This window comes from Astatotilapia calliptera, chromosome 19, assembly GCF_900246225.1.
Source record: "Astatotilapia calliptera chromosome 19, fAstCal1.2, whole genome shotgun sequence".
NCBI lineage: Eukaryota > Metazoa > Chordata > Actinopteri > Cichliformes > Cichlidae > Astatotilapia > Astatotilapia calliptera.
In genome coordinates this window covers 3,698,634-3,722,773 of record NC_039320.1, presented here as the reverse complement: position 1 = coordinate 3,722,773, position 24,140 = coordinate 3,698,634, and the positions used below count along the sequence as shown (strand labels likewise).

General features: G+C 41.7%; 1 protein-coding gene across 2 annotated transcripts in view; it reads right to left on the bottom strand.

Annotated features, from left to right (window-relative positions):
- Positions 1–9,294: 9,294 nt before the first annotated feature.
- atrn (attractin) overlaps positions 9,295–24,140 on the bottom strand; it is a 131,999-nt gene continuing 117,153 nt past the window's right edge. Inside the window, exons 27-29 of one of the 2 annotated variants that reach the window (XM_026151857.1) lie at positions 23,788–23,895; positions 12,928–13,042; positions 9,295–9,730 (exon numbers count right to left, since the gene is read on the bottom strand). In XM_026151857.1, the coding sequence (XP_026007642.1) occupies positions 9,606–9,730; positions 12,928–13,042; positions 23,788–23,895 (348 nt within the window). In that variant the 3' untranslated portion in view covers positions 9,295–9,605. Of the gene's footprint in view, positions 9,731–12,927; positions 13,043–17,878; positions 17,956–23,787; positions 23,896–24,140 lie in introns of those variants that run through there. The other variant, XR_003270628.1, reaches the window with a different exon arrangement.

The window sequence follows — 24,140 nt, the reverse complement described above, 5'->3', positions numbered from 1 at the left end:
GTTCACCACATTTCCACAGGCTTAGTGGGTATTGCAGGTTTTTATATTAGCTGCTTCAAAGCTCCAAAGTCCCCTCTTCTGGGAGCTGACGAAGTCGTGATTTGGAGTTGGGTGAGGTCCGATGATCCTGCTGTAACTGGAAATCCTAGCCAGGTGAATCCCTGAAAAGCACACAACCAGATTTTCTGCACTGTCTGCAGAACAAAGGTTGTTTGTTAAAATAAACAAATAAATTCAGATTTCTTTACCTTTTCTTGTGTTCCTAAACACACCAGGCTCTCCAGAACATGCACCTATATTTTTGGAGTTTTACGCTGTAACTCAACTTCTGCTTTCAAGTCAAATGATGATGGTGCTCTATTTTAAAAAGCCCGATGGATCACAGAGCTGATATGTTCTATATGATTCGTCTTTCCTTGCATTATAGATGCCCTCTGTCCACTAGCAACAGTCCCAAAGTGCCAGAAGCCATCAGAATTATTCAAAGAAAAAAAAATTCAATTGACAACTTATAAAAATTGTTCTTTTATTCTTTATACATTATGCATGTAAAATCTTAAATATATTCCATGTATTGAAGTAATAGAAGTACTTAGCATCCAAACCTTGAGTCAGTTGAAGTTCTGGTCAGTGCACTTTGTATTCTGTGGGATTTCATTCAAAAACCCGAAGTCTTATCTCAAAGAGACTCACCCTGTGTGAAAGAGGACAAAATTGGCTTCATCTCAATTTAAAATTGTGCTTGCTTTTGTTCAGGACAAGTATTTTGCTGTGGTTAACCAGCATATGTTGTCTTACAACGCACAGTCATGGTAAAAAGAAAGCATGCCTCCTGTCAACTCTAAGCTTTCACCTAACAGGGGAATATTTTACAATCCAGGGCAGCATTAACCTTAAAATGACAACGTGAAACAAACACCACGAGACATTTGACACCGTGTCGTTATTTATTTATTATTTTAAAAACATAAGCCAAACTTGAGAACCAACTATTGGAAAACCTGTGGATCGATTCAAATATCTATAGTATCAATACCAATGCTGGAGCGATACTAGCACGGTAGGATACTTTGTTTCTATCCTCTAACTTCAGTAAGTGAAGCCCACAAACCGCCTTTAGGTTATAGCAGCTGTGTTGGCTACAGTGGTCCTGTGTTTACTTGGTATCGGATCAATACCAACATTTACAGTATTGCGCAGCACTAACATACATTTTTTAAAACCATCTTTTTGCACAGATACCTTTAATTGTTTCCTGTATGACTTTTCCAAACTCCTGCATCACTGCAGAGGAATTTTGACCTACTTTTGTTTACAACGGTGAACTTTTGTTGATGCACAGCTCTCCTACAGTCCCGCCAAAGCACTTCAATCAGATTAAAGTCTGGACTTTGGCCATTTGAACAACTTGATTCATTTCTTTTTCAGCCATTCTGTTGTAGATCTGCTGCTTTGCTTGGGATCATTGCATGATAGTGGTTGGGCCAAGCTTTAGCTGTCAGACAGATAGCCTCAAGTCTGAATACTCTGGTATACAGAGGAGCTCATTGTTGACAAAATGACTGCAAGGTGCCAAGAACCTGTGGCTGCTAAACAAACCCAAATCATCATCCATCCACCACCGTGCTCGACAGTTGGTACGAGGTGTTTGTGTCGATATTCCGCCTTTGGTTTTCCATATAAACAGCGCTGTGCGTTGGCTCTACTGTAATCAAAAGAAGTGTTGTGGTGTGTTCACATATAACGTTGCACACCCCGTATTAAGCAGCAGGTAGGAAAGTATTTTAAAATTTCAGAACTTAGAACGGGAGTGGAGATGAAATTTTGTAATTTTACAGCACAGGAGGAACCCCGCCTTCACTCTGATCCATCCCTAAGCTGATTTGTCATATTTTCCACAGCTTTTAAATTCATCCTGCTGTAAACATAAATTTTTCAATACCGGCTCCTTTCATTGCGAGGCGAACATTACATCCTCTAGGGGATGCAAAAGGGGCTTGTTTTGGAATTACAGCATCAAAGACAATCGTTTCAAGTTGAGTGTACTTACTTGAAAGACATCTTAGCCGAATTTGTGCACAGTCTGAAGCACCATCCCTCTGGCACCGAACGAGCACATTCAAATAAGCGTTGCAGGAGATTTCCAAAATTAATTATTCGTAGTTATCGAGACAAACAGCAATGGCTGGATTTCCACATTTAATAATAGACAAAAAAAAATGTTCTGTCATTCTTTTATGTACATCAATAATTACAAGGTCAGTAAGCTATTATCCTCAAGTTTTACATGTAGTTGTCATCAGCTTCTAGTAATGCTTGTTCATCCTACTCTGCTGTCTTACATACAAAATATGCACTGTAGTCACATTTTTAAAAGCCGAGAGAGGTTCGCCATAAATGATTTTTTTTAAACCATTCAACAAATATCATTCACAATACTTTCTCATTATTTACAAAAGAACAGCAACTGCTAAATTATACATATTAACAGCCTACTTCCTCAAGATATATAATGCCTCTATACAAAAAGGAAGGAGGAGGAAAAACTAGAGGGGGTAATGCCTGAATTTACAATGACCTTATTCAGATGCTTTAACCTAGGTGTTACAGCATTTTAAGTACAGGTTAATGCAGCTAGTGTCTACTTGTGAATATTAGGAACGTTTCCAGTTACTAAACAGACTTCATGAACATGTATCTGCTGTACATTTCTACCAGCGAATACAGAGATTAATAAAGTGAAATAAGGCCACTGTAAAGTTTCAGTGTTACCCTAGTAAAGTTTGAGGCCTGGAAAGCAGAGCAAAATAGAGAAAGCTGCCCATCTATTCGAATCAAAAACAAAAAAAAAAGGACAGGTAAACAGGGCAGTGACAGTGTACACGCTTTAAACGTTTCCCTTTGCAAACTTCCACACTCCCTCTCAGATATTTTGAGCTGCTCAGGAGCACTTCACACCCTGGTAACACCGAATGGTAGCGGGAGGTAATCGGCTGGAAAATCTGAACTTTAGGATCCAGGAATCTCGTAATGCGGCATCAGCAGAGTGCCCACGCTAAAGTTCATGTTTACCAACAGGGCTGGGCTTTAACGCGTTTAGACCAAGGGGAGAAAGTCAACAGATTTAGCTTCGGCCTGCCCACGTTGACGTTAAAACGGAGTGTATTGTGCTCTTAGGTTTTGATTTGTCGCATCAATTTGGTCTTACAAAAAACACAGGACACATACTGGAGCTGGATTTCTGACTTTTTAAAAAAAAGGCATTTCATATATATATTCTCATGCCATGCTGGCACAGATTCCTCAACACATAACGAGGAAAAAAAAGCCAGTGATTCCACGTTTGACGGTTGAAAACAAAAAGCAGCTTTCCTGCAGCTTTAAAACCTTCCTCCAAGCAATATTTAATACTAATCCACCAAACAAAATAGGGCACACTGAGGCCATCTTCCAGCTCTGTAGAGGTATAATCATTTACTATTTAAGGATGGCAAGACTAAATTAGCAAACGCAGGCCCTTTTCCCCCATAGATGCTTTACAATAAATGCCTTACAGATAGATTCAAACTATTATATTCCAAGTAAAGGTTTTGATTAAAATGTGACTCCAAAAATAAATAAGAGGGGAAGAAAATGAATGTGCAGGTATGTTTCTTAGTAATTTGAAAGGACGGTTATGTTTGACTGGTTTTAATCTGGGATGGTTAAATATTTTCCCTGTTGCTGCCAAAAATTATTTTAGCACAAATTTGAATGATTACGTTTTGTATTTACACTTGAAATTTTTCCGCTACAAATACATAACATTTTTTGAGTACAGTTTCCAGTTTTGCGCTTAAATGACTGCTAGCTTATCCTGATTGCACAGACACCAGAGTAGCTCCACCCCCACTGGTCTACAGGTGGAAACCTTTCTGTAAAGCATCGACTGCAGGACGCAATCGATTTCCATCATGAGCCGTGTTTAAAGGTACCCTGTAGGGTTTTTTTTTTTTTTATCATTAATGCTACGCATCAGCAATTTTTTTAAATTGTACACAAACACATCTGTCCCAGTGATTTGATGCTAATCCACTGGGGAAAAACAAAAGAAAAAAAAGCAGCAATGCATCAGAGCAAAAACATGCCGTGCAGGTTAGCACATTTAAAGGTGCAATATGTTTAGATTTAATTATTCCAAAGAAGTGTATGCATCACACATATCGACCGAATTTGGCATGCTAACCTGCCAACACTGACCCGTACTTTTACACAATTGCACTTTGCACTAAAGCATCCAGTCTGCACTCGGCACAGCATCAGAGAAACACCCCCCCCCCCCAAAAAAACCAACTTTTCTTTTATACGGACACTGAGGACCGGGAACTTTGAGCAGCAGACGGCAGACATGAGCACTGTTTGTGCCTCATTGTGAGTTTTAAAGAAAGTCAGGCTAAGAAAAAAAAAAAAACAAGGCTGCTTAGGATCCAGACTAGCTGCTAACGCTAATGCTAATGCAAAAACACTGACCTTCCCACTGCCACCCTAGAGTAAGGTGTTCTACATATTGCACCTTTAAAATTTGGCTTTGCAAAAGAAAAAGTAAAATCCTTCAGTATGTTTGCAAGCCGTCAAAGGTACATGTGATGCATCTGAGGAATACTGACTAAAAATCCAAGGCGGTGCTTTTAACACTAACGAAAGGCGACTAAATGCAGACAGAAGACCACAAAAAGTGGCTAATCTCAAAAATTAGTTATTAGTTGTTCATTTATAAGATACAGGCTACGCTCACACGTACACAGATATTTTTGAAAACACAGATTTTTCTATGCGTTTGCGCCTTTCGTCCGCACGTAAACGGCGTTTTCGGTCACTGAAAACTGAGATTTTTAAAAACGCCTGCCAGGGTGGATATTTTCGAAAACTTTGTTTTTGCATTTATGTGCGGACGAGGAAAACGGAGAAAACGCAGCGTCAAAGATGTGCGCCTATTTTGAGGTTACACTGTGCGCCGCGTTTTTGTTTCGGTGAAATGAATTTCTGCCATGGTGGACTTAGACAAAATACTGTTACTGTTAATTTTACTCTCTGTAGTGTTTAAACGCTAACATATATACACACAGTTACTGTCCCTACACACATAGGACTCAGTTCTGCTTCTATGCGCCATCTTTGTTTACTCTTTCCCACCCAGGCTTCTAGACTTCTGATTGGCCAACATTTCTACATGGTTAGGAATATATCGCCACCTGTTGCTTTGGCATGTTCATAGCAGCGTTTTCCTTCAATTTTGCATTTACGTGTGGACAGGATTTTTTTTTAAAAACAAAAACGGAAAATCTCCGTTTTCAAAAATACCCGTATACGTGTGGACGTAGCCACAATGTAGCTGAGATGAAAACAGCAAGACCTTTTTGTCCATCAGTCATCATTGGGGGGAGATGAGGTTATCATGGGGCGACCTAACTGGACAACAGTAGCTGCAGCTGGGCGTGGCTTCACCCTGCTGAGTGCAAATGAGTTTGCTGCTCGGCATGGCTGAAGCACACTAAGTAGGGCCTTTAAAGCATTAGTTGGCTGAATGGACTTCTCTTCAAGTTCTGTAGAGCTAAATATGCTTTGAATGCGCGCACAGGCCAAATTTATCCAATTACAGCATACAGTCTGGGCCACAAGCCCAGAATTATGAACCCGACAAACTGCAATTAGCCAAGACCAAGAATGAGGCATCGTGCTCTAATGATACATGAAACATGTCGTTACATTTATTATTAAAGTGATAAAAGTAATGACATGCTTTAGATATCAGGTCATACTGTCCAGCCCTACCATTAGCGGTAAGTCAGTCCTGTCCTAACAGGTGCAAACGCACAACTCGGAGTCTGTACACGCCAACACAGTCCTGAGAAGATGCCTGATCGGCAAAACAAAATTAATAAAAACAGCCGTGTGGGTGGACCAGGGATGAACTGCCCTGCATAAATGTTGAAACTGCAATATTACTTCTAAATTTATCTAATTGCTGAATGCTTGGGACTTGTGTAGGAGTCCGGTGTGAGGCTGCTGACAACAAACATGTTTACAGATAAACAGGTTTCATATACATGTCAAAAATCTGGAAAAACTTTAGTCTCGTTTGGGTTTCTTAAGCCAATCATAGCACAGAGGTTAAAGACAAAAACACAAACATTCAACATTATCTCAAAGACATCAGTATCCGACACAGGATCCGTGTCGTTTGAACCATCAAGCAGAAGAAGATCACAGTGGGCTGACTGGGCATGCAGAGCTCACATCTTCTTTACAAGCTCAGTGTCTTTCTTAAAAAAGGGAAAAAAAAAAACTTCAAAGTGACAACTCGCTCTTTAATGGTCTGAACCCATCATCCCACAGTTCCTCTGCCGTCTGCATTAACCACTGCACCGCCCTGTCACCCACGGCCAAAGAAAGAAAGTGGCGACAAACCGTCCCCGGTGAGTTACAGTTTACAGATTTACCTTGGCTGCACAGATTTTACATTCATTTATAGAAAACAAAACAAACAATCTTTATGAAATTATTACTGCAGTACAGTCGAAGCAGTTGTACACCACACTCGTATGGAGAGAGTCAATGCAACAAAATCATATTTGCAATGATGAAAACGACTGCCGTTGTAGGTTTTGTCACTGGAGAGTACAGTAAAGCGATTGAGCATCGTGAACAGCTAGTGTTTTATGTTAAACAGAAACAGGCCTGCTGCGGAGTGAAAACGTTAACCTGCAGAGAAATCAAAAACGCAAAGGTGCTGGCAGATCTCAGAGCTGCTGACGCTGCAGAGGAAAGACAGATGTAGTTCATGTGCTGTTCGGGCATTTTAGTGTTGGGAGCACATCGCCACCTTTGATGGCGGTTAATTGGAGTTTGCGAGCCGCGTGTCTGTCGTGTCTCTGCCACACTTTTGCCTCACAGGTTATTGTAAAGTCTCACTTTTAAGCCAAATCTCACACAAAGCGTAATTTTCTTCTTCCAATGGCCAACATAGCATGTTTTATCAGAGTTTCTTGAACTGAACTCCACCTTCAAATGGTTGGAGGTGAAAGAACTCCTTCATTCTGAGACAGGGTGGTAGGTGTTTTCAAAGGGACTGAAAAAGTACTAAATAAAAATACTCTGTGGAACTCAGAAGGACTCTTTGTGATCATCACATTCATGTAATAATAGTTGGTTATTACCAAAACGCCCTACAAGATCCAGAGCCTCAGCTTAATATAAATAATAATAATTAATATTATTTTATTCTGTAAAAATAACCCAACAAAACATCAAACTACCCATGTTGGGTAAAAAAACAAACCCTTTATTCTAGCAGAGGAAAATTGATAAAGACTGCAGGTGAAGCACTTTGATTCCTCAAAGCACGAGCACGAACGGAGCCGCTTCTCCGCGCCGTGACGCTCGCCGAGCGGAGTCACAAGCGCACGCGGCACTCTATAATTACAGAATGTCAGCTTTGTTCATGCTTTCTGTTCTGACCTTTTCCCAGTGCTAAAAGTGTGCCCTTTAACCAGGCGGTGTGAAGTTCTAGTATGCTGCGCACATGTGAGAGCCAGGAACTAAACACAACAAGCTCTTTAGGGTAGAATGCAAACTATTAAATTGTTCTATTGCTGCACTTCCCAGAGAGCGGGAAGTTTACAACCTTACGAGACTGCAGGAGACGCACCATATTTCCTATAGGTTGATACACCAACAAATGTGTCGAAGGCCTAAAAGTGCTGCAGTGTACAACTTATATCCTGTATATGTGAACAATAAGATACATATATAGCTACATGCAAAATTGAACAAAGAAAGAAAAACTAAAGCAAAAAATGGCACAAACCCAAATTTGATGCTTTAGTTGTGACATCTCTGTTTTAATCTACCAATCTCAGTTTTTCTGTGTTTGCCTTGAGATTTTTTTATTCTGCATTTTCCCTCATTTTCCCACTTGAAGTAATGCTGCTTTAAAAGCAGGACCGATATTTTAGATGTAGACTGTAGACAAGTGCAGGGAAAAGCAGCTGAGGGACCAGACGACAACATAAGAGACATGGAGGCCAATTCAAAAGTCCATTTTTAAAAAACGATGCTCTTAAAGAAACAGGCACTGACTCATGCATTCTGGCTGCTAACAAAAGTAAAAAAACACTGCACTTTACCATTTAAACGCTGGGGTTTAGCAGCTCCACTGTAGCCGCATCGATAAGGGCACAGACGTCGCTGCTGTATGGGCTAATTGGGCGGTTGTAGATAGATCACAGATGTGGAACGATCGCAATCGAATGGCACAATAAGAGCGGCGGAGATGCTGGTATCCCGGGGGTAGGAGGGATGCATTGCATTTTGGGAAATGAGAGCAGTAATTAGAAGGTATGGATTTCTTAGGCAACAGTCTCAGAGCTCAACAGTTGCCCTGGCAGCGGTCACTAACATCAGCCAAATCACTTCAGTCAGAGTCACGTGATCTATAGGAAGCCTGTGTCACAATGGTTTCGAGGACAATTTTTAATTGCCAGAGGTCCCCCCCCCACCCCACCACTACTTCTAGCTCTGTGTGTGAGTGAGCTTTGCATGCTGCCATTGGCTTTCATTAGAACTGGAAGAGTAATTAGCTGGAAAGGTTTCAATTGCACTGGCGATCCAGCAGCCAGCCGGCCAGCACGGGTGAGGCATTGCAGCGGTCTTGCCTTGTGCGGCGGACGGCTCGGCAGCCAAATGGCCAAAGACAGAGAGACGAAGCTCCAGACAGGCCGCAAGAGTGGGCAGCGGGAGAAGACACATAGGCCGATTGAAATGTCACACACTCTTTAAATGGGCTCTGGCTACACAGGCAACCTCCTACAGTGGATCCTCATTAAAGGAAGACTGAACATGCTGTTAGCTTGCTCGGAGGCCAAACTGTGCAGGACTCCAGTGACAACAGCCCTCAGTGCTGAGCTGTGAACATGACAGCAGGTGACAATGGGCTACAAATGGGTACAAGGGCTTGCTGAAGTGTGTGTTATGCGTTTTTGTGTGTGCATGTCCAACTGAGCGTGTCCAGTTTTGTTCCTGCCTCTGAAATAACACAATACAAAAGAAAGAACAACAATAACTTAAATAAAATGCGAACATAGACGGTCGCAAAGTCTCTGGATTTTTTTTGTTTTGTTTTTTGTTTTGTCAAAAACTACGAGACAAGGATCTCTTCTAGCAGCAAGCCGTGGCCGCCTCGACTAACGAGGTGGTGTCGACAAATGTAAAATGTTTCGCTGAGGGGGAGGGGAGGGGTCAGCACCTGCTCTGTCCCTTCCTTCCTTCCTTCCTCCCTCCCTCCCCCCTCTCTGTGTTTAGTTTCTGTCGATCAGTTCGAGGGGACTCCAAGCATCAAAGTTCCTGTAGGAGGACAGGAAGGGGGAGACCTCTGAGGCTGCAGTCTGCCAGATGTCTCGGCCCCCTTCACCAAAACGTTCAAGTCCTGCGTCCCAGCATGCACCTCTCCCTGCCAGAGCGGAGCTGGTGGGAGTCTCTGAAGGATGGGGCTGAGGCGAGGGGAGGGTGGGGGAGGCTGATGGGAGAGCTTTTGGTGTTGGGATGGTAGAAGAGGACAGGGGATGCAGTCAGATGCAGGTGGATGGCTGTGCTGTGGGCTGCTGTTTACGGTTCCTCAGTCCGCCAGACTTCTCCTTGTACCCCACACACATCTGCTGAGATACATCGACCAGCGCGCTGGCCACGGCCAAACCTGCGCACACAGGAGGACTCGTTTAGTTAAAGTAAAAGATATAAAACTACAAACATGAATTACTTTTATTACGCTTTTCCTTATTTTCTGTCATATCAACCTGTGAACTTTGTATAACATATAAAACATGTCCAAAGTTTCAAACATGTGCAAATAATCACACTGCTCCACAAAAGACAAGGTACGATCTACTATGATCAGGGGTGCACATGAGTGGTCCACAGGTGTGCATGCGACATGTGCGCCCCTGAATATGATCACCTCAAGCACAGAGCTTTGTTTTTCTTTTTCTTTTTTTTGCGAGAGGCAGCCAATCAGAAGACAACTTTAAAAAACCTAAAAAACACAGTGTGACCTTTAAGACAGAGGATGAACTGCGATATTAGCACTTTTAACCTCCAAGAATACAAATGTGGAGCTGGGAATGAGGATAAATGATCAAGTTTAAAGTAGAAACTGACCCATAAATAAGGAAATCGATGCATATAAGTTAAATTAGAGGGAGAGAAGTTAAATGCTAAGCCATGTTAAAATGGCGAGGAGATCGTTTATAATTAAGGAAAAAAATTAAGACACTGAAATGTATGCACTGGTAACAGTCTCAAAAACCCAGCATTAATTAGGCTACACTTGCAATATGAGGCTAACTCTGAATGCAGTAACTGTAATGTGGGGAAAGCTGCTGATGTGTGGAAAGCAAAACACACAACTGCCAACTCACAACCGCGTACACAAACGTGCAGAGCTGGCAATCATTAACTTACACCACACTTCATCAACATTTAATAACATTCTCTGAGCCATGAAATACCAGTAAACTCCATTTATCACCAATATTAGACGCATTTATTGCAATCAAGTAAACACTGAAGGCATAAAAAAGAGAAAACGGCTGCGCTAGGGGTCGCATGCTGAGAAATCATACAGATACTACTAGTTTCTTATTGGTTGAAAAAGAGAAAAAAAAGCAGGATGGCTCAAATCACCTAAACGAGCCGAAGATAGAAATCAGTGATAATCTGTGGTGGTGATATCCTTTTGGTTGCTATGAAATGAGCTAAAGAGTGCTGTGAGGCTGGGATGCTGAAAAACTGAAAGCAGTTTAAAGATCTGAAAGCAACACGGCTGGATGGGGAGCAAGTTAAAAGCATTATAACGGTAGACCCCCCCCCCCAGGGCACGAGGAGATGGGAGGAACACGGCTAACATGGTCTCAACAAAAGCTGCCCGAGGGAAAGCTCCATCGAGAGCCGCGGCAGTTTTGTTATGACAAAAGGACAATGTGGTAATTAATAAGGGCCTTAGGCATGCTGATGGTCTGGGGATTGCAACTGTGGGAGGCAAAGAGCTATACAACACAGAGGAGGAAAAAAATACTGAAAGAAAGGCGAGTTGAATTATTGAGACAGTAAAAGAAAGAGAACAGGAAACAAAAACTAAGAAAAGGTAAGGGAAGCAGCACTTGGGTCTTATCAGAGGATCTTGAAAAGAAAGATAAGGAAAACAGATGAAGCATGGGTGGGAATGTGAAGACAGCAAGTGACAGAGCAGAGGATGAAAGAAAGTAATGGACTCAATTCTCAGTGCAGTCAGAAGTTAGGCAAAAAAAAGGAGGAGGAAGGGAAAGAAGGGAGCAGAGGGAAACAGGAAAAACACTAGATTGCACTTTAAAGCAACGAGGATGAGAAGAGGATAGAGAGGAATCAAGCACAGAATGAGTCTGCATGGATATAGCTGCAGTATGCTTCCTAACACACCAAGTAGATGAAGGTAGGAAAGCAACAAGCAGTCTTCATTTCGCCACAGGAAGAGGAAAAAAGGAGGGAGTGAAGAGCAGTAACTGAGGAAAACCAGGAATAGCACTGCTGCTTTCAAGCTGCAGCGTTTTTAAAAATGAATACATCCACATCAAAACGATGGTGCTACATGAAGTAATTACTGTAAACATGTTAGACCACTGTCGAGATGGATGTGCATGATTTTGCTGAGACTAAAAATCACGCAATCCCCAAGTAGCACTCAGAGGTGTGGTTGGTTCTGCGAGTAATTTACAACTGTTGTGCTGTTTTCCAAACACAGGCACAGTCAGCTGATGTCCAAAAACAGGCAGTTAGTGAGGTCGGGTTAATTGGTGATCCTAAATTGCACATAGGTGTGAATGAGAGTGCGAATGCCCCGTGAGAGGCTGGCGACTGGTCCAAAGTGCACGCAGCTGAATTTGAGTAGGTCCACCACTAAAAATCAGTCATGTGGTCAAGTAGAGCTCATGAGATCACTGTGAAACCTTGAGTGCTCTCCATGGTCCTCAAATCACAACGGTTCAATTTGAGTGTAATTAAATTTAATATTTTACGTAAAGGTATTGATCCAGACTGACGTCCATCCAAGGCCTGATTATTGTCAGGATGGGGTCCAAAATCTACATCGTGATCCCTCCGTTCTCTCCTTTCTCCAACTGCTAAAAACTAAAGAGTGGCTGGAAGGTTTTGCTGCCGCAAGTGAGCTAATACAGGGCGCAATACATGCTTTTTTCCAGCGTTAAATATCAGTGCAAATAGCACGTCACAAATCAGTTTGCACGCTTGATTTAAATATTCTCTCCTTCCTATATTTTGAAAAAGGAACCAAGAAATCTCTAAATTCCTAATTTTTATGTCATCTTCTCACTGTGCTCTGTTTCTAAATGCTGATAGTGCTTTTTTACCTCCCACCAAAACCCAAATCTGGTCCTTGCATCCTAATTTTTTTTTATTTAAATATATAGGCCTGGGGGGAAAAAATAGATGCGTGAGCTCTCAATTATTTTTTATCCATGTATATTAAATGCATTAACTTGGAAGCATTTTGCAGGTTTATCCTGTACAAATATTAAATAAAATTTTAACTAATCTATAGATTAAGAATCAAGATCACCAGTTTCATTTTCTTAAAACTGAAGCTGGTGTGTGTGTGTGTATACACTGGAGGCTGGATCATAAAGTCAGTGTTGGATAACAAAAGAAAGAGGAAGTGAACCACGTTGAAAAAAGACTGAAAGGCTCAAAATTGTCATGGACCGACTAAGACCAAAGCTACAGTACATAACAGAGGGGGGAGGAAGTCAGATCAAGGAAAGATGATGTAAAAAAGTGAGGCTCAATCAAACAAACAAGTCAGGAAAGAAAAACAAGTGAAGGATTTTAAAGGCTGCGTCTTACCAGACTGTCCTGGAGGAGGGATTCCGCCGGTGCCCCTGGGTAACCGTACAAAGATGGAGAGCACGGCGGCTTTGTTGCCAAAGCAAGGCTCGAGGGCGATGGGTTTTGGGACGGACTGTGGAAAGAAAATGGGAAAAGAAGAAAAAAGTATACATCACAAGGCTCTCAAATCCTGGTGAACACACACCATTTTCAAAGCCGTGGATAACAGAGGCTTTACTGTTACTGTTCTTGTTTGTGTCAGCAACATGCACAGAAACACAAAAAACCCACCTTTCTATCCCGTGCTGAGATGCAACTACTGATCTGCAGGCACAAATTGCCCACCCCTCCAACCTTCAAAATCCCCAACTGAGCACAATTTCATGACAATGCCGCATGTGTGCAGCGTTGGCAATGAGTGGCTATCAAGCGAAGACGCCTGAATGGAGATTTGGGTCGGCGGTGCGCTCCGGTCGCTGCAGGCCGTCTGACACGCCTGACTCTCTAATACCAATATCTCCTTTTTATCAGCGACTCATCCATATGTGGGGGATGAGTCCCCCCCCCCTCCACCCTGTAAACACTGTCTGGATCTGCTGCTGATGCTAGCCTCGTACAATATTTATAGTTTTACCTCGACAGAGGATATGGATATGGAGAATGCCACCATCTTGCCTGCATACAGATAACTTCCTGTGTCTCTCTGGCTTTGTGTTTTGAATTCCTGAGCCGGACAAGAAAAATTGGGCCATGGCATGGCTTCACACACTACTGACACTGCCTCTCAATGTGCTCAAACACAAAACCTTCCAAAACAGACAAGTTGAGATCCTTCCCATGGCAGTCTTTATACTCTGGAGAGTTGAGTTTAACTCCCCGAGTGGGAATGCAGCTAAAGTGACACACGCACGCACATACAGCACTAGGCACACACTCTTTTCGCCTTTTCACTCACAAATTCATCACAGCTTGTCTCTCTCACACACACACACACACACACACACACACACACACACACACACACACACACACACACACACAGGCACAGTAAGTATACACATGGGGAGCAGGGCAGTAATGATATTCAGGCTCTGACCCATTTTACACATTTATTCTCTGCTCCGTCTCTCTGAGGCTTACCTTTCATACCAGCAGGATACACAGGCTGTCTCGCAGGTAGCTAGGGAAGTGGCACAAAGACCTGGATGCCTCTGGGTGTCTGTATGTATGTGTGTGTCTGAGTAGGGATTCAGTTCAGCTGGTGCTGTAACAGAAGGGAGTCTGTATTTGTTTATGCTCGCACACATGTGTGTCTGTCTGTTTATGGCACGTGTGCTTTCGGAGGTGTGCCTGTGCAATTGGCCGTGCTCAGGTACAACCTGACAGAGAAGGGCATTTTATGCCCAGTTATGTGCACTGTATACAGTACGCCTTAGTGGATACCATCATGCCTTCCAGACACTCAATAAATGTGCTGGTGATTTTACACGTCGGCCTCATGCATGGATAAACCATCATATCCGTTTTTCTCTAAAAGCAATGACTGCAATTTGACTGGGTAGGACACTCTGGCACTCCCGTAACATTTTCACACAGCTGTACCCTCTTATGGGAGATGTCCCAAGACGGGGTTCTTGCACGCAAGAGATCGCAATGCTTCGCAGCACTGGACGCTTGATGGACAGGCCACTAGGGCGGTGTCGTAACAGATAATCGACAGGGCCTATCTCTCTTCTATGGCCTCGTGCAACCATGCAAATGCAAACCATGCTCCTAGATTTTGGGCAAAAACCAACATGGCGGCCTGCTAGCAAACTTTCTCTTACATTTAACAGTCATTTTTACTATTTTTGTCCAGCAAAATGCACCTCTAAAAATAACACCATTTAATGCAAGAAATAAGTTAGTATTCCAAGATGCATTCAGCCAAAGCCTATGTTCATATAACAACTGGCTAAACAGAAAAACTGGCTTTACACTTTGCGCTGCGTGTGCATAACACCAATGTGTGTGTATATAAGAGCTCGCAACACTTTCTCCTCTCACATTTACACACACACAGCATTAAAGCCCTTCCTGAGAACTGACGGGTGTTGGCGTGTCACCCTCTGGAAACACTGCAGTCGAACCAGCAGCAGCAAATAAATTTCCAGACACTAAAGCTGTGGCCTGCTTCTCAACTCTGACACGCAATAAATAAATAAATTACTGTAACAGTGGCACGGCTTTGAGAAATTAATCTGACTAATGTAGACAAAGAGGCCCAAAGATAATAGGATGGGTCACTGCTTTGTTTTGCATTCTCTTCTCCTTCAGCCTCCTTCTTCACCTCCAGCCCACTCTTGTAAAGATATTTTTAAAAGGCTAAAATCACAGAGAGTTTATGCTTTACAATCCATATAGTGTGCCACAGCGTCTCCTTCATGACCTCTGACCCAGACAAGGGAAAACTTCACAACAGCTTATCACGGTGAAGACAGAGCTCCTTCTTCCATGTAATGTTCTCTATTAAAAAGGGAAAAAAACACTCTTTCACTCCCTTGCTTTTGCCATTTGTTTGTCTTTTAAATTGCTTGCCTCGGTGGTGCTCACTGTCACATTTCAACATCAACCCCAAGTTGTAAAAGAACATGTAAAAATGCTGAAAAATCTCACAAAAGACAAGCAAAGTTTTTTTGGGAGACGATAATGTGACGTAACAGCTGTAGAAGTGACAAGTTAACAGCTAATAACAAAAGTCTACTGTAGTATATAACATGTAGTATTATATGAATAGAAACATATGACCTGCGCTTACTCTCTCTCTGCTTTTTTAAACACGTCTCAGTGCAATACTTTTAATACTCTTAAACAGTCTTGCCTCCCAACATCTGTGGTTACTGGGGAAACTGTAAGTGTGCTACGCTTCATCCCATGTGAGACACGAGGCTGCTAAACTCTGCAAGCTGTCAAGTTTCTGACACTTGTGTCTGAAATGACACGTATGAACCAATCAGTTTATCTTCAAGGAATTCCCCTTACACATATTACACTATTTATAGGCACAGCTCTTTCTCTCTTTCCTTTCAGTGAGTTCACGAAAACAGAGGCTGAGCAAGAATAGAAAAAAAGCACGAGTCCTTCTCTAAGAGTGGATTTCAATGGCAAATACAGACGAATTCACAGCACAGATATCATGTTTAATGCATGTGTATGATGACCTTGTCAGCTAGTGTTCTGATTTTTGAAATAAATAAATAAAAATCAAGTCTGACTTTGATTACTATCAATTTTCTGGAGCACCTCAAACACTGTATACTGTATAGAAACAGAAAATATCCAATTAAGGTTTTTACAGAGAATGAAAAAAATAGATTTAAATGAACTACACATTAATTTACTTTTTGTGAAGGTTGCTGTGGGACGCAGTCAGAGGTGTCTATAGCGCTCCAAAGGCACTTTAGAAAAGCAAAATTAAAGACTCACAAGAGAGGTGGCAGAGAACCAGATAAAAGCATCCTATTTTTCATTTGATTAAAGTAAAAGCCAATATTTTCCCCCAAGGCGACAAAGAGAAGAAGAAAAAAAAAAACCAACCTTAATATCCCTTACAGCTTTGTGTGATAAATGAGTGATGACTCAATAACGAGATAAGACAACAAAGCACTCACTATAAGGATCATTTCTTCCCATTTTCAAAATCACGGTGCCAGAACATCATTATATTCTGCTGACACGGATTGCTAAAAAAAATGGGAATAAAAATACCGACAACTGACAACCAATACAACATAAGGTAGAGCAATACCACACTTGGCTAAGTTTGCTCCTCGATGCCTTGGTACAAGAAAAGATGAAACAATTATTTTGGCCTTGCCAGAAGCACTTCAACTAGGCTGGGTTTGCTCCAGTCCACGGGCCTGTTTTTGCCTCGGGCAGAATGGATTTCTCATCCAATGTTTTTACAACTGAAAAATAAGTGGCGCCGTGATGACTCGAGCACATCTGTATTCTGTGTAAAAATAAATAAACAAAAAAAAAAAAAAGAAGAAAAAGACTGGCAGCTTTTAATTTCACAGCTTAGAGTCCAAGTCCAATTTCCACCGCAGCAGCTGCAAGCTGCTCTTAGGTTGTGACTTGTTTTCGTGTCGTTTCTCATTTTATAACACCGGTATCTCATATTCAGACCGAAGAGGGAGTAGGCACTGCGAATAAGTGTGGTATTGGAAGAGACTCGCTATCAGACTGATGTGAGATGTGACAATGGGATCATTTTGATTTCAACAGGCCTTGTTGCATTGTCAATTGCGGTGTTCATCAGCACTGCATCCAGTGTACAACCTCAATTTCAACTTGACGCTACTAGGCAGGTGCTTCACTTTCTATTTTTGAGAAAAACAAAACAGGAAAAACCAAAAACCCCAAAACAAACAAACACACCTAATTTATCTTCCACAACATACATTTTATTTTGTCCTATGCAGAAATTAAGGGATGGGGGGGATCAAAAAAACAACACCTTGAAAAATTCAATTATCCATCCTTTCAAACTCTTTGAGCGTGCTTTGTCTTTGCCTAAGATGTTCCCCGAAGGAGGTGTCTTTTTCTGTGGTCTTCTTCAGAAGCTGCATGTTAATAACATTCCCCAGCAGATGCCTTTGTTATATGGTGTTGAAGCGCTCTCCCCCAACTCCGCCGGCTCCCCCTTGCTCAACCTCCCTCACCAGCCGCCACTCTGGAGAGTTATCTAGAGTGGCCAGGCAGAGCGGCAAAAGGTTTTGTTAAATTACCTCCAGTAATTAGCCCAGTAGGAAGAATTGCCCACACACACAAAAACACACATACGTTCACATTGATGTGGGCATACAAAGCAACCGCATGCTGCTCCGCTTTCATCCACTGCATTCGTTTCTACTTTAGCAGCAGTCAGGGGATAGTTTTCCCCTAGCAGCAACAAGAGCAAGCCAGTCTCCCTGTTGTGGTGACTCACCAGGTACAGCCGCACCACTGAGCCAACTTTGAGTTTTTAGTGAGTTGGTTTCTTTCCACCAAAAATCATTTGGCACCCTGTAATGGCAACATATGGTGATGGATTTGAACTAAATCCTCCAGAGAAGTTTATATATAAGTGCAGTACTGTGCAAAAGCCTCCAACCACACATATTTCTTTATGTTTTGCTGGGCAAATAGGCAATATGTGCAGCAATTTATTCAAATATGCAATTATAAATGGAAAAAGCATGTAAGTATACTAATTAAAAGTACCTGCCCCGTTCCCAATGTAACATTTACATGTTTTCAAATCACCAAACTGGTTTTAATATTAGACCACAATGAAAATGAGTAAATACAAAACAATCTTGATGGACATTCAAAGCTCTTCTTTGAACTTTGGATGCCTTTTGTTCGGTTCTCTGTCAAGTTGATCCCGCTGAGCTTCAAAAATGTTCAAGTACAATCCGTGACTGATAATGTTCCAAAAAATGCTTTTACTGCACTTACAGTCAGATCAAGCAAAATAAATATTGCTTGGTGGAGCCAATTTGGATGGTTTTTTTCAGCATTCATAACTCAAAAAGATTCCCAGCATCCCCGGCTGAAATGCAGCCCCAAACCATGATACAGCCTCCACTGTGTTTTACAGATGGCTGTAGACACTCGCTGCTGACCTCCTCCATACATACATGAACCAAGTTTAAATTTGGTTTAAATTTGAATTTGAACCAAAACATGCAAGTATAGGATCTGTTGCCACTAATTTTCCGTCCAGTTCTTGTCTAATTTAGAGGGTTTTTTTTCACTGAAGCGTATGTGCAGTAATGCCAACCGCATGCTAATTTTATTTGAAGACTAAAGACAGCGGAAGAGAACAATGGCTGTCATTTTTAATACAAACGCACGCACACACAAGCTCAAACAAACTGAGGTATCTGATGTGCTGGCCAAAACAAACAAAAGGCACATACTTTTCTTCTAGTGCTCCCTCATCTTTCAGCCCATTTCTGTTTGTTGGTTTTTACATAAGTGCCAGAACAGAAACACTGATTACTGACAAAACAACATAAAACACCTCAGGAAATATAACCTCAGACATCAAAAATGTGTAATTGCATGTAATTGTAATTCAATCTGGGAGGAAAAGTCCTTTTTTTTCCCCATTTCACAATGAAATACAGAAAGGACCTAAAAAATGAGGTACACAATGAATATCTTGTCTTTCATAAAGAAAAAACAAACCCTAGCAAATAAAAATAACTGAGCACTGATCTGCGCTGATTGATTTTGCCTCATTAAGACAGAATGTGACGACCTTCTCTGTACCTTTAAGGGCAAGTATTGATAACTCAGTATATCTCAACAAAGATGTGGGTTGATGACCATTAGATTCCAGGTTATTTGAAGGGTAGTTAAATAACTTCTGATGCACAACCAGTCATTTTGTCCTATAATCAGGCCTGAAATGTGGCAGACTCCACTCTGATCAGAAAACACTACTCCTTAAGATGCTCTTAAATCTGGGAGTAATCTGGGTCCTAAACTCAGTATGCTTCAGGTCAAACAACACTGCAGCATCACTTAGAGTTAAAAACTGTCTAAATTCTTTCATCTTTAATAAAACGATCAGCATTGCTGCTTTACCAGGTGTAACTATAAAGTTTAACTTCCAGGCATCCATGAAAACAAAAGTTATTACATTTAACGGAGTTAGAAGTTAGCAGGAAGCTAGCGGAAGTTAGCTCGCTAGTTTCGCTAGTTACCTAAGCATGATATTGCATGTTCTGACTGAGAGATTTCTGAAAAAAATCTAACGTACAGCTCTGCTATCACTTCCAACATAAATGAAGACAGGAAACTAAACAGCAGCGACGTTTGCAGGGTTACTGAAGTTGGGCTAGCTGGTATATAATGATGTGCTACGTGATCGCTAGCGACACAGCTATGTTAGCATAACATAAACAGTGAAGCTGGAGGACGAACACTAACACTTTTCCACTTATAAAAGTTAACGTGAAGGTTCTTCATGGTTAGAGACAAATGCAATCGCATGGCAGGATGCTGTAAACGGACCAAACTTCAGTCAGGAGAACAACTGAGATAATCCATCCACAATACGAGGTTAGTCATTAATATACTGCAACAACATGGGAATAGAGCAGCTGCAGAGAATTCAACATTAATGAATCAATGGTACAGAAGTGGAGGAAGCAAGAAGAATGAGTTTAATAAAGTTTGATTTATCTGACTGCTTTGTTTCGCTTAATGTGCCTTATAATCCCGTGCACCTTATGGTCCGAAAAATACGTACTGCACACTGCAGTTTAATGTTGCAAAGCACCTCTTTTTAACTTCAGTGGATATTATACATGGTTATGCTCAGGATATGTCAGCCCATTTCTACTGGAAATGCCTTTTGGTTAAACTTTCAGCAAGGAATTTGCATTTGCACTGTTACATTTTTATAAAGCTTTAATGTACATAAAAACCAGCTTCTTGTTTAAGTGGAAAATAAATGGAAGGTTGTCTTTTTGCGCTAGTAATGTTGTGGAGTTGTATTTTGTCTCGCATCAATTATATCGTCGGTTATATCGTTACCGCAAATTTTCAAATATATATCGTGATAAATATTTTTGGCCATATCGCCCTGCTCTAACTCCTAGTAGGGTTTTAATAGGTAAAGACACCAACATTAGTAGAATACGCCTGACCTGCAGCTTAGAATGACATATCATAAACACGTTAGATAAAACAATACTTTTCCCTCCCAATAGCAAACACTACTTTTTTTTGCCTCACATGTCCTGATTTCCTCTCTTCACACAGTATCTATGAATAAAAGCAGAGCAGAAGGCGTCACAAAGGTAATCATCTGCCTGCTATGCTGGGACCGCAGGCTCCATTTGGCAGGAGCTGAGTGAATATATCTCATCGGCGGAGCAAGTTTGGACTTCCCATCGTGACTATAAACAACTTTAATGATCTTGAGCTTGCTGTGCGGCGCCTGGCCTCCCGTATACTCTGACTGTGGGCCTTAATACACAACTGTAGCATCCTGATAAAACAGCATGGAAACAAGGGGAAGAACCTGCTCCGAGTCGCTCAATCTGAGCTGGGAGGAGATAGGATAGCGCACACTCACTGTGAGCAGGTTAAGGCACAGAAAGCTGAGGAGGAAGATCTAAATTGGATCTCTGCTCCTGGGCTGCTCCTACCCTGATGGAGAGGAGGAGAGCAGGCTGGGAAGAATAGAAGAAACAAGAAAAAAAAGACCAGGAAGAAGAAAAGGTAATGCAGAGCAGGAAGAGTCTGATTCTGCAGCATCTTTTCTTTCTCCGCCACAGCGACACACAGGAGTGCACACAGAATGCACATAAACACACACAATAAAGGGGAAAAAACAGATAAGGCCAATAGAAAATCCTAGACAGCTGATAGGATCATTTAAGGGCTAGTAAATTAGAGGAGAACACTACAGTGAAGTAAGGATGTCAGACAGGGCACAAGAGCGACGAAAAGAAAAAGAAAAGATACAAAGCAGAGGACAGAATGAGTCAAAATGGAGAAAAAAGTGAAAATAAAGAGGACAAAAGGAGGACAAAACTGGAGGCAAAATATAAGAAGACAAGAACAGAAGAAGCAATATAAATAAAGAAATGGGAAAATATACTGAATAGATTTGAATAAATGACATGAGAAGAGAAACGACAAACGGAAGCCAACAAGAAAAGAGTAAAAGTAGAGACGAGAACCACTGCTGGGTAAAGGGGAAAAAAATCGAAATGTAGAAAATGCAAGAATGCATTAAAAGGGGAGAGAGGGCATAAAACAGAGAAAAGTGGAAGAGGCTAACCAAGGAAATTACAATGAAGAGCAGACAAAGGAAAGACAAAATAAGATAATAAAAGCCCGAGATTAACAGAAGAGATGAAAACAGGACATTAAAAAAATGAAAAGAAAGGGCAAATGATAAAGCAAAGAAAGCAAAATGAATAAAATGAAGATAGAAGAGAAAAAAACAGTAAAAGATGGTAAATTACAAAGAAGTTAAAAGAAGGCGAGAAGAAGAAAGAGGGACGAAGAAGGAGGCAGTAGGGAAGGGAATATTTAAAGGAAAGGAAAGATGAGAAGAGGAGAGAAGAAGTGAGGACAGAGGAGCAGAGATGTGAAGAGGCGGCATAGTTTCTGTTCAAGCAGGGGTTTGATTAGCTGCTGATCTTCCCGAGGGGCCCCGCAGCCTTTGCTAGAAGTAACCTTGTGCTCATGATCCAAGCCCCTTGAGATGCATGGACCCTGTCAGAGCCGAGGGGCCCTGAGCTAGCCTGCTGCACAGTCCTATAATTCTGAGCTGCATCTGCATTCAGGGGTCATTCATCACAAAGCGCACAGTCACAGGTATGCCTGCCTGCGGCTCTGTGCCGTTGTATACTAAACTGCAATTTCTATAAGTGCACGATTCCTACTTTTAAATGTTTTCTGCTACTGCGTCTATTCTCGGCATCTGCATTTAAATCCACTCCGACTTCTACTGCCGGCACGTTAAACTCCGCTCTATAATGAAGTCTTCTAAACCTCCATCTCTACCTCACCTTGACCTTTATGTTTAAATCTACCCTTCTACTACTTTCAGCACTTTCTCTCTACACAGATTTCTTTTCACCGTACCTATAATTCAGAATGTTGTGTGTGTGTTTGGAGGGGTGGCGGGGATGTTTTCACTCAAAAAGCCGTCAGGATAATCAAGTCACGACTCTGTCTGAAGTATTCGGTTCCCACATGTAGCACGCAACAGGAGATGGTCTGCATCAGCGGGAATCTCACTAGTGGAAATATGCCCTTTGAGTTATTTGAGAGTGTGCAAGTAGCAGGATGCAACCCTTTGGTAACAGTAAAAACACTGAATCATTACCAATGGTCTCATATAGGCACAAATTGGTGCAATCTCATATCGCGCAGACTGTGCAACAGAGCTACCGAAGTCGCTATACCGAAGTCCACTGAGCGATGATCAAACTGAAATGGACGGTATCTGTCACGGCTGAAGTGCATGCATGTGCAAAAAAACGGCTGTGCAGTCACTTGCCAGAGTACTCAAAACTGCCTTTAAGGTAGTTCCCGAATGAAATCTTTACCAGTTTTTATGCTGCACTCCAAATATGAACGAGTAAACTTGCTACCTTTATTTTCTGCTTGTCCATCAAACACACTGATGCACTAAAACAAGTGTGTTTTCTAAGATGAAGATTATGATTTTATTGTTACCCCCTAATTGTTTCATTATCTTCATGTCTGCAAACACTTTGCGTGAGAAGGTGTCAATTTTTTTTAATCAAATGAAGAATATCTCAATGTGGGAGGTAAGTACTGTCTTAATCAGCAGAACCGTATTCTTGTCTGCATGTATTTAACTCCTGGGTTAACTCAATTCATTTCCATTAGAATTCACAGGCTACCCACATAACCTGGAAATAACTGGTATAATGTGCTGTGTTACTCATTGGCAGCCCACATTCAACATCATCCAACCCTCGCACTGTCCCGGCAAATGCACACTGCATTGACCCTCATTAGATGTACTAGACCTGTAATGCACTTCAAACTCTTCTTCATAAGAGAGCTCAATTTGGCCTTCTTGGCTTGCTGAAAACTAATGAGATCTCCTTAAAAAAAACATTCTTCAGAGCCAACATTGACGTAAAGCAGATGACGTGCAGTACATCTCTCCCTGAGCATAATCAAAAAAGCAGCCAAAAGACACAAGACTGAGCTCCCACTTGAGGGCAGATGAGTGACACGGGCAAACATAGATGGAACTTTCCTGCCTGCGGTAACCGTCAACCCAGACAAGAGAAGTAGATCTCTGGGGTTCTGTGTTGATTGCTTTAAGGAAAAGGTTGCGCTAACCTTGACGTTTCCTCCTATGAGGTCAGGCGGCTCCTCCTCAGTCTCCAAGGCGACGTTGATGGTGGCAAAAGGCCGGCTGGCCATCTGCTGCATCTCCCTCAGCAGTTGCTAAGAAAAAGGAAGGAGAGTAATGCGAAGGTCAGTGACAGATAAATACCATCTACTGTCCATTCTCCAGACAACTGCCCATCAGGAGGTGGGCTTTTTTTATTTTTAAAAATGACTTTTCACACACACAACCCAGCTAGCAGAAAACATTTAGATCGTTCACTGAAGTAAAAGAGTGAGAAGTCCACTTTGACCGCCATTAATTTAATTTGTATCCACTTGGTTGTACAGCCACGATCTGTGTA